This window comes from Mus pahari, chromosome 1 (genome assembly GCF_900095145.1).
Source record: "Mus pahari chromosome 1, PAHARI_EIJ_v1.1, whole genome shotgun sequence".
Classification (NCBI taxonomy): Eukaryota; Metazoa; Chordata; class Mammalia; order Rodentia; family Muridae; genus Mus; species Mus pahari.
The window spans coordinates 37928746-37939826 of NC_034590.1; the positions used below are offsets into that span (position 1 = coordinate 37928746).

The following is an 11081-nucleotide window of genomic DNA, read 5'->3' on the forward strand; positions in this document are numbered from 1 at the left end:
GGTGTGGTGCTGATGCTGTGGTGTGGTGCTGATGCTGTGGAGGTGTGGTCCTTGAGGGAAGTGGAAGTAGGGGATTGCTATCTGCAAAAGACTCAAAGCAAAGCCACCCTGAGAAACTTGTGTCTGGACAGAGGTGGGAAGCCATGCCCAGATCCCACTCCCAGTAACAGAGTCCACAGTGGGCTCTGCCTCCTGGGCTATTTTGAGAATTATGGTGCATTGTCACCTATACCGGAGAGCAAGACCCTGCAATGGAAAAAGAAGGACCAGAGCGGGGGGGGGGGGGGGGAGGAGCAACTTATGTCTGTAGAAGGGTCAGCCCCCTGCCTTGTTGATTCTGAAACAGGGGACTCACCCCCACCTCCTCCTGCTGTGCTGAGTCCTGCTCACAGGACTGTGGGCACAGCTGTCTGTAGTAAACCTTTCATTTCACAAGCCAGCTGGTTTACTGATAATTAAACCAAGGACAACAGCACAGGGACAGCATGGAATTTAATGATGATAATCACTTTCATTTGTCAAGTGCCCCAGACTCCCAGGGATGCTGACTGTGGCATCCAAAGGCCATGGTATCTCAGCCCCGAAGAGACAGGAGGGAAGCCAGTTACAAATGACCCTTGGACAGAAGTTCCTGGGTACTAGTTTCTATCTGAGGAAATGCTAACAGCCCCAGAGGAGAGTTCAGCCTCAGCTCAGAGCGGACATACAGATCCTGGGAACACACCCCTGGGAGCCTTGCAGAGCCCCCAAGTGAGGAAGTGACAGAACTTCACACAATTCCACACCACAGAGCCTCTGGCCCTTAAGAGCCTTTATAGTGATGAACCTTTCCTGAGTCATGGCTCTGCGTGCCTCTCCCAGCTCAGGCAGTATGCCCCAGAATACTGCCTTTTACTGTGCTTCCCCTGCAAGAACACATCACTGTTTGAGGGCTAGCCGTAATGGCGCGGGTCTGTTGGTTGCTAACCTTAGTGCAAGGAAGATGTGTGGAAGCTGAAGCCTGAACCTGAGGAGAGTCCGTGACAGTATCTCAGAACTGCCGGCCACACTCACGTCACAGTACAGGGACCTTTACTCCCAAGCAAGGACCTCTTGGCAGAAAATGAGAACAACTCCGGGGTTCTTGCTGCAAGGACAGTCTCTCCACTTCTTCCCACTCCATTCTCCCAACTCCTTGGTAGCTACAGAAGTCATCAGGGCATGCTTCTAGCCTAGTGTGTATCCAGACTGAAGCTTGATGAGGGCTCCTTGAAGCAAGAGGTCATAGGTAGGTCTCCTGCTGTGGTACAGAGAGAGGTCTGTGGTGGGCACAGCTCTCCCTCCGGAATTCGGCAGGGTAAAGTTGCCATGGTGTTTTAGGGGTGGCATGGCTACTTCAGAGGAACCGTAGGTACCTTGAAAGCCCGTTCTTATTCTTGAGACCACTACCAATACAGTACTATGCTGGTAGAGTCAGAGCAGGAGATGGGGAGTGGGTATGGGAGTTATCACCTCTTTCTCAGGAAGGTGTTATGCTCAGTTCTTCCCCACAGAACTCCAGATGAGCACTCAGGGTGACCAGCACCACACTCTGGGCCTTCTGGGACCTGTGTGGATACCCCCAGCTGAGCCTGCCTGGCTTCTAGTGGCTGAACCCAGACTTGCTCAGCTGTGACATTTTATTGGCAGTTTGTGCTGCAGAAATAGCAAACAGAAGCACCCTCCCTCCATCCTGCTGAGCTCAGTGAGCAGCAGTATGTGAAGAACTGAGCTGTACCTGGCTGGGTTCTCACCGCAGTCTACTCCATTCCGTAGCTCTTCGTGATTGAAGTCACGCTCAGCCAAGTGCCTGCACGTCCCTGGGGGGGCCCCGGAGCCTTCCTGACAACTGACATTCTTTGAAATGGCTGGCCTTACATGTGTTTCCATGAAAGAAGCCAGTAAGATCTCCAGGGGGCCCGTGTCATGAGGATCCAGACAGTGTGGCTAGATCCAGACACCAGGGACTTCCCAGAAGTCAGCTTACACGCTGATCTGAAACCAGGGCTCTGTGCTCCAGCTAGTTCAGCATCCGCCACTGCATCTGGAATAAAAACCCACCTCACCCAGGCTGAGGAGAAGCTGCCTTGGGACTTCTTATGACTTGGATTAAAACCCTCGGGGACATTTCATCACTGAAAGTTTCACATAAGTGGCCGCAGGCATCTTTCTTAAACATGTCACCCCTAGGGCAGGCCAAAGCAAAGCTGAGCTAGACTTCTTCCCCTCTCCCAGGCCTGTTCCACACTTAATTGGCGGCAGCAGGGGAAGTTGGAAGCAAACAGGAGCCACTGTGGAGCCCTGGTCACCTGGAGCTGGAAATAGCGTCAGAAGCAGCTCGAGTACACACAGAGAACCATGCAGAGTCACCCTGAGTTGTTTCTGTCAAGAGTCATCTGACACATAATTCAGGCTTGCAGGAGCCTGCCTATTAGAGCTGCTTAGCTTTACCACCGCTGCACAGAGTACCCATAGACCAGGGGAAAATGACCCCATGTTCCCGTGAGCATGCTGAGTGTGGACTTCAAAGTGTGGTCCTGAGATCATAGCACTCTGCCTTAGCAGGAGCCATGGGGTCAGGCTGGGCCAGGACTGTCTGTCTGTGGAAGCAGGAATAGAGATGGGCCTGCCCCCTCCCCAGATGTTCAGCAGATGTCAAGCATGCTAGCCTGGGAGGTAGCAGCAGTTTTCAGGTCAGCTCCAGAGACAGGTTCATAGCAGTCTGTGTCCCCTACCCCAGCTGTCACAGCCAGACAGCTGGAAGCTCTGGGAGGCGCAGGTAAGGAGTGGATTCGTGTCTACCAGAGTGTCCAGGTGGGCCACAGAGAGCCTCAGAGAGCAAGGTCTGGCCTCCCCTCCTGAGAATGCTCCTGCCAACTGACTCTGGCAGCCATTGCCTTCCCGTGGCAACAGAGAGGTCAGTCAGACAAGAATGGCAAACCAACACTCGGTGCATGTCAGGGTATCCTGAGGGTCCCGGTTACTCCTGAGACTTTGTGAGTGCATGCTGGGAGGTTCCGGGATGGGAACCCCATGTAGTAGCTTGTGGGCCTCTTCCCCAAAGCTCAGGAGGAGGTGCTGTCTTCCCACAGATGTGAGGAGAACTGCCTGAGCTGCGAGGGCTCCAGTAGGAACTGCAGCAGATGTAAAGCCGGCTTCACGCAGCTGGGAACCTCCTGCATCACCAACCACACGTGCAGCAATGGTGAGCGCTATGGTGACCTCGGTGACCTCGGAGCTGCCCATGAGGCAGTGCAAGGAGGCAAGAGCGGAGGGAGGCATGGCTACCCAGAGTGGGAGTGCTCACTTCTGACCTGATCCACCATCTCCTTGACTACGTGGCCTAACAGTAGTTCTGTCTGTGTGCTGCTCGCACTCTCCCGACATGGGCTGCAGGCAGCTGGAGTCTAACTTCCCCATACAAAAGGTCAACATCAGGAGACCCAAGAGACCTCATCCTCGGGACTAGGCGGACAGAGTTGAGCCCCAGCTGTTCTCCAGGGAGCTTCTTGGCCCTGACTTTGCAGATAGATGGTGGGGGTGGGGAGGATAAAGTATAACAAACAGAAACTCAGAAGAAATCCAGACAGTGGGGATGCCAGGCAGGAGGAGGGACAGCAGAGGCCTGAGTCCTGGAGGCCTTATACAGGAGCAGGATACTATGTCCTGGAAGGGGGACTCATATGGACAAGCAGCAGGGAGGAGCTGTGTGGAGCCAGTGCTGGACACCATGTCCTGTAATGCAGGAGAGAGGATCCACGACCCCACGTGCCCAAGGGTGGATAGTTAATCCCTGGTCATAAAGCTGGCATGGCCCTGCCCTGGCAGAGTGCCCCACACACAGCACCCCAAAGATGGCCTGAGGACCACCAGGTGGCCTGTTTGCCATCTGGATTTGGAAAATCCTGTCCTTGTAAAGCCCAGGAGGCATCCTGTTTAGGAAGTCCCTGCTCAGGAACCAGCCCTAGAAAGTGAGGCTTGCCATCGGACAGCCTACTCCCAAGTTACAATGTAGAGGCAGGGGTACCAGTCTCCGCTGCTCTCCCCATCGCTGAGTCCTGCCTGCCCGTCTTCGCCCTCCACCTCCCCCATGGGAATGTCCCCTAGACTGCATTCCTGAAGCCTGTTTTCCTTCCTGCTCTAACCCTGCACCTCTAGCTGCACCCCTTTCTTCATGACCAGTGCCCCGAGAAAGAGGCTCACACGAGTAACCATGACCCTGTGGCAGACCCTCCATCTCTCCTCCCAAAGCCCTTTCAGAAACTCCCTCCCCCTTCTCACTTAAGCTCAGCAGAAGCCCCATACCCCAGTGCCACCTGGGCCTCCCATTGAAATGGCTCATGAGGGAAACCCTTCGTCCTGCCTGGTACACCATCAGTGCCTGGCAAATGGAGAACAGTTGACTCTTAACAGGACCAAAAATAATCTGACCCCCTCCTTTTCCTTTTCTGTTGTCAGCCGATGAGACCTTCTGCGAGATGGTGAAGTCCAATCGGCTCTGCGAACGGAAGCTCTTCATCCAGTTTTGCTGCCGCACCTGCCTCCTGGCTGGGTAGGGGCACCAGCTGCCCGCAGAGGGCAGGGTCCTCCTGTCTGCCCGTTTGCCCATCTACCTTCCTACAGATGGTCAGCCATAGCCTGTTCCTTGGGGTAGCCCTGCATCTGACAGCTATATCTCCCCCGAGCTGGGTCCTATGCAGCATCTCCGAACACCTGAACCAGGTGGAGGTGGCCCTTAAGGATATGTGGCTAAATTGACAAAAATCCCCTTGGACTCTGCTTGCTGGCTGCAGTCTAAAGTTGGACTCAAAATAGGAACAAAATGAATTATGAGACTCATAGCTGCAGCTTCGGAGTGGCTTCTGGGACCCTAGTTTACTGAGACTTCAAGACCAAAGCAGAAAAGGCGAGATGCCTGGCGTCACATCAAGTCCTCCTCCCACATATCTGTGTGGCCATGACAAATCTCAGCGAGTCGGCTGGCAGGACTCTATGCTGCCCTCACCTGTGATGAAGAGCCTAGCTTCCTCCCCGTGCATCACTGGCCACCAGACAGCCGGAGGGACAGTTTGATCAGACTGTAAATAAAATGGGTTTCAGGGCATAAGATGTATGACCACTAGGGAAAGAATCTGTGTCTATGCAGTCAGCTCCTTCTGAAACGACAGCTCCGGCCTGGACGGCCCAGCACCAAACCGAAATAGGTCCGCTCATCCTCTCTTCAGCGTTCTCTTCTGAGTGAGCCTTCTGAGTGAGCCTCGCTCTCCACATGGCTGTTCTACCTGTGTCCCTGGGGCCTCCTGGGCTAGAGCCACCAGCCATCTACAGATACCGAGCCTGTGAAGGAGGGTCCAAAGGAGCTGCTTAGGATTAGTCAAAAGACATCTGGTGGCCAGGCAGTTCCGTAAACATGCAAAGCCAGCCCCTGAATCGCTAGTCCCCGGCCCTCCATGGCACACAACTGCTTTTCAAGTGCATTTGGCCTCTGCACTCGGGACTCTCTGTTCTTGGGTGGATGCTGTGCTGGTCCAGTATGGTACAAGCCTACATGATAGAGCTGGATTGATTTTTCTGCCAAGCCTGTGTGGGCATTTTATAAGCTACGTGTTCTAATTTTTACCGATGTTAATTATTTTGACAAATATTTCATATATTTTCATTGAAATGCGCAAATCTGCTTGCTCAGTTCCCTGAGCTAAGGGAATAACACTTGCCTTAAATTTCCCCAACCTCGTCTCTCTCCACATGGTCCTGCTCTCCTCTCTGACTGTAATGTGTTTGTCTTGTCACCTGTAAGTGGCAAGGACTCAGCTGTTGTCTGTTGAATCCACACTTCAAATAAGAAATCAGTGAAGTAAATCTAATGTTAACCCTGAGTTAATAAAAGAGTTAACATCCCATTGCAAAGGGGCCTGTATTTCTTTTCAAGATAAAACTCTGAGCCTCAGTACTGGCCAGTGGGTGAAATGGAGATCACTTTGTGGGTTCTTGATCTGTCAGATGTCTGTATTCATTACTTTTCTCATTGCTATAACAAAAGGCTGACAAGAAGCAATGTTAAGGGGCTAGAGAGGTGGCTCAGCAGTTGGTCAAGGACACCAACTTTAATCCCAGTACTTGGGAGAGAGAGTCAGATGGATCTCTGTGTTTGAGGACAGCCAGGCTACCCAGAGAAACCCTGTCTCGAAAAAAATAAAATAAAATAAAAAAGAACATTTGTTGATCTTGCATAAGACCCAGGTTCAGTTCCTAGTATTCACTTGGCAGCTCACAACTGTATGTAGCTACAGTTCCAAGAAATCCAGTTTCTTCTTACCTCTGTGGGCCCCAGCCACACATGTGATGTGATACACATGCATAAGTTCAGGCAAAATACAGAGAATAAAATAAATGTTTAACAGCAGTTTAAGGGATGGAGACTTATCTCGGCTCCCAGTTCCAAAGAACAGACCACCGTGATAGGGAAGTCATGGTGACAGAATCCTGAAGCAACTGGTTATGCTGTATCCAGTCACGAAGATAAATGCTTACTTACACTAGCTCACTTTATCTTCATACACAGTCTGAGACACCAACCCTGGAGTGACACTGGGAGCAATCGGGAGGGGTCTTTCCACCTCAATTAATCTCCATGATTCCCTCATAAACACACCCAGAGGCCTGTCTCTTAGGTGATCCTAGGTCCCACAAAGTGTACAGTGTTAACCACCACAATATCCCATTTGCTTTAGCAAATGTTGGCGTAATGGAATAAAGAGGGACCCAGGGTTACAGCTCAAGGATGTCCTTTGTCAGGGACTGTCTTTATGGGGGCCAGCACTTGCCTCCTAGCCTGAACCTGAGTTTGATTCCCGGAACCCTCATGGAGAAATGAAAGAATCGGTTCTCATAGATTGTCCACTGACCTCCACATGTTTGCTGTGAGACCCTCTTTGCGCCATCAAAGCCAAGTAAGGTGAAAGGGACCTTGAGGTCATTCACCTACCTTCGACAAGTACCATGTAACTGGGTGATGACCTGCCTCCTCCATGGCTACTGACGTCCCTGCACACGCAGGGTTCCCTGCCTCTTGGGATTTTCACCACAGCCTGTGAGGCCCAAGGTTTGTATGCAGAATCCTTTAGTTGCAGATAAAGAAAGGACACCAGCTGAAACTGAGGCAGCAGGGGATGGGCAGTGCTTCAGAGATCCAAGGCTGATTCAGAACTTTGGAGACGAGTGCCCCAGAGTCTGGGGAACCCTATGGGAGCACTGTCACCTGGATCCCTTCTCCCCTATGACCTGCTTGTCTCATGTTAGGACAAATGAAAAGACCACTGTCATCTATCTCCCAAGGGTGGCTGGTGTTAGTCCAGCCCCCAAACTAACTTCCTGACTGTTTCTTGGCTCTGCTTCCCTGGGACAGGACTCTGCTGAGCCTGTCTTGCACAGTGATGGCCAGAAGAACTGCTTGTACAACAGCATAGCCATGGAGGCTCTGTGACAGAGGAAGGAGTGAGATATAGCTCTTAAGAGGGGGACAGACCAACCGCCCATAGCAGTCCACCACAAACAGACAAGGCAACGTTGTCGGAGTGAGATTGTGAAGGGGTAAGTGGCTATGTCGGGAATCTTGGACATCACCTCCCCCAGTGAAATTGTTAGCAGTGGTCAGGGGCTGGACTGGATGGTTCTAAGTTCTTGGCTTTTTCAAAGGTATCAAAACTTTTTTTGTTTGTTTTTTGTTTTCCAAGACAGGGCCCTGTGTAGCCCTGGCTATCCTGGAACTCACTTTGTGGACCAGGCTGGCCTCGAACTCAGAAATCCGCCTGCCTCTGCCTCCCGAGTGCTGGGATTAAAGGCGTACGCCACCACGCCCAGCTAAAAGTATCAAAACTTTACTCAAAGCAAAGCAATAGAGTAGGTCAGACAATGTCAATGCTCAGAAAGGCTACAGGAGTGGAGAAGGTACTTAAGGGCCCCAGTTAGTTTGGGTCTTCCTTTTATGGAACCAAGAAAAGTTTGGTTGCAAAGGGGTATAGTGGGAAGTAGTTCGGTTTTGATTGACAAGTCTATATTACATAGGCTCACTGCATATGTTTGTTCCCATAATGATCTGATTTTAATCCCATGCATACACAATGAATTATACATAGGCAAAAAGTGGCCATAGGGAATTCTCTCTGAAAGTTCACCGAAAGTACTCAGTTTGCCTTATCGTGCATGGACCCCACACCAGTTCAACCCTGGTCAGCCCCCGGCTTCTGTACAGACTGGAGTGCAGTTCAATAGGGTTAGTATAACCTTGGTAACTGTGCACGAGAGGAGGAACTCATCTCACAGATCACAGAGGGGTGTGCATGTAGTCCAGTGTGGTTGGGAATCCTAGGTTACTTGGTGCACTGTATAGACAGGGCTATATGGTACATAGTACATGTGGGTAAGGCTCCTGTTTTGGCATGTGCTTTGTTAAAATGGAGGTCTGAGTATAGCATAAGCTGAGTGGAGTTCCACAATGCTAATTTGAATCCTTTCCCTATATCTGCATCAAAACTACCTCTGAATTAAAAACAAGCTACAGTATGCTGCTAGCCTCTAGAACCCAAGCATTAAAAAACGCCAGCTCAGTGTTCACTAAGAGTATAGAGTCCGGGTATATGGAGAGCTGAGTTGTGGTAGCAGATACTGTAACCCCACTACTCCTGAGGTGTAGACAGGAGAATCTCAAATTTGAAGGCAGTCTGCACTCTAACAAAACCCTGCACCAAAGAGAAAGAGGAGTAAGGGAAGAAAGGAAGGGAAAAAAGAAAGGGATATGTCTTCAGTGGAAGCGTGTTGACCTCACTTGCAATGCATGAGGCCCTAGGTTTAATCCCCAGGACAGAGAGAGAGAGAGAGAGAGAGAGAGAGAGAGAGAGAGAGAGAGCGAGAGAGCACTCATATGGCTTATATGTCCCACAGAATACTGAGTATAAGCAGCACCTGCCCACACTGCAGTACTGCAGTGTCTGGGCTCATCCAGGGTTAGCCAGTGGGGTAGGAAGTTGAGAAATTATTGACAAAGCAATCACATTCATTGCCGAAATATTACAAGAGTAGTCTCTTCTGAAACCTCTTGAGCTAAGCCTCCATAGTCTACATTGCTCTCAGCATGATCATCTTCTATACTCCCGTGATGGCCCATTAAGTCCCACTTAATGTTCAACAATTTTTCTAGTCCAAAGTCTTCCACATTCCTCCAAATAAAAGCATAGTCAGGTCGGTTATAGCAATACCCCACTCCTGGTACCAACTTCTGCCTTAGTCACTGTTCCAGTGCTTTGTAGAGACACCAAGACCAAGGCAGCTTATAGTATAAAGCATTTGACTTGGATCTTGCTTACAGTTTCAGAGGGTTAGTCTACTATCATCATGATGGGAAGCATGCAACTGTGGTGCTTGAGCAGCAGTTAAGAGCTTATGTCTTGATTTATATAGACAGTGAGAGCGAGAGCGAGCGAGTGAGCGAGAGAGGCAGACAGACAGACAGAGAGAGACAGAGAGAGACAGACAGAGACATAGAGAGAGACAGACAGAGACATAGACAGACAGAGACATAGAGAGAGAGAGAGAGAGACAGACAGACAGACAGACAGACAGACAGAGACAGAGAGAGACAGAGACAGAGACAGAAAGCATGGGCTTTTGAAACCTCAAAGCCCACACCCGTGACATACCTCCTCCAACAAAGCCATGTCTCCTAATCATTCCCAAAAAGTTCTATTAACTGGTGACCAAGCGTTCAAACATCTGAGCCTATAGAGGCCATTCTCATTTAAACCACCACATAGACTATCCACACTAAGAGTAACTAGACATCTCTTAGCATTCCTATGGAGCCTATTATTATAGGATTCCTGTTCCTATAAGAACCAAAGTGGCAATAGCCAAGAAAGTCTTATTACCTAAAAGAAAAGTTCTCAACCAGGTTTGTTTGCTTTTTCAGGGGGTCCTCAGCAATGTCTGCAAATGTTTTTGACAGCTGGAGGATGTCATTCCCGTCTATGGGGTAGAAGACAGGGATGCTACTACACTCCCTACAGTGTGCACAAAGGCTTGACAGCCAAGAAGTATGCAGTCTAAAATGTCAGTGTGCTCAGACTGTAAAAGCTTAGCATCCATAAATGTAATTAAAAATAAAAATGTTTGAAACATAAGGATATCAGAACCCACTTATGGTTTCATGTCACCCATTTGTTTGCTAGAGTGAGATACCCTACTCCTGGTAACAATTTCTGTTTTGGTTAGGATGACTAACACTGTGATGAAACACCATGGGCAAACAACTTGGGGAGCAACAGGTTTATTTTGTCTACATTTCCACATCACTGTTGATCACCCAAGGAAGTCAGGACAAGAACTCCATCAGGGTACAACGCTGCAGCAGGATCTGACTCAGAGGCCCTGGAGAATTGCTATTTACTGGCTTGCTCTTTGCTTGTTCACCTGGAATTTTTATAGAATACAAGAACACCAGTCCAGAGGTACCCCCACACACAATGGACGGGGCCTTCCTACATCAATCATTAATTGAGAAAATGACCAACAGGCTTAGCTACAGCCATATCTTACGGAAGAATGTCCTCAGTTGAGGGTCCCTCCTCTCAGATGACTCTAGCTTGTGTCAAAGCTAGCTGGCACAACTGATTCCTCATCAACTTGACACATAAACATATCAATAGCTTAGTAAGCATAACACTTCCTTTCTTGTTATCTCCAAGATTTCATATTAATATTACAATATAAAACATGTTGCAAACTTTAAAAGTCCCAAAGTCTTTATAAATTCAAACACTTTAAAAATTCAGTCTCAGCCGGGCGTGGTGGCACACGCCTTTAATCCCAGCACTTGGGAGGAAGAGGCAGGCAGATTTCTGAGTTCAAGGCCAGCCTGGTCTACAGAGTGAGTTCCAGGACAGCCAGGGCTACACAGAGAAACCCTGTCTTAAAAAAAAAAAAGAAAAAGAAAAGAAAAGAAAAGAAAAGAAAAGAAAGAAAAAAAGAAAAACAAACAAAAAAGTATGTCTAGAGGCTAGAACAACCTC

General features: G+C 49.4%; 1 protein-coding gene across 2 annotated transcripts in view; it reads left to right on the forward strand.

The window, feature by feature from the left end:
• Pcsk6 (proprotein convertase subtilisin/kexin type 6) overlaps positions 1-5921 on the forward strand; it is a 183435-nt gene extending 177514 nt beyond the window's left edge. For both annotated transcript variants that reach the window (XM_021191532.1, XM_021191541.1), the window contains 2 exons: positions 3111-3223; positions 4477-5921. In XM_021191532.1, coding sequence (XP_021047191.1) covers positions 3111-3223; positions 4477-4574 — 211 coding nt within the window. In that variant the 3' untranslated portion in view covers positions 4575-5921. The remainder of the gene's footprint in view (positions 1-3110; positions 3224-4476) is intronic.
• Positions 5922-11081: the final 5160 nt, after the last annotated feature.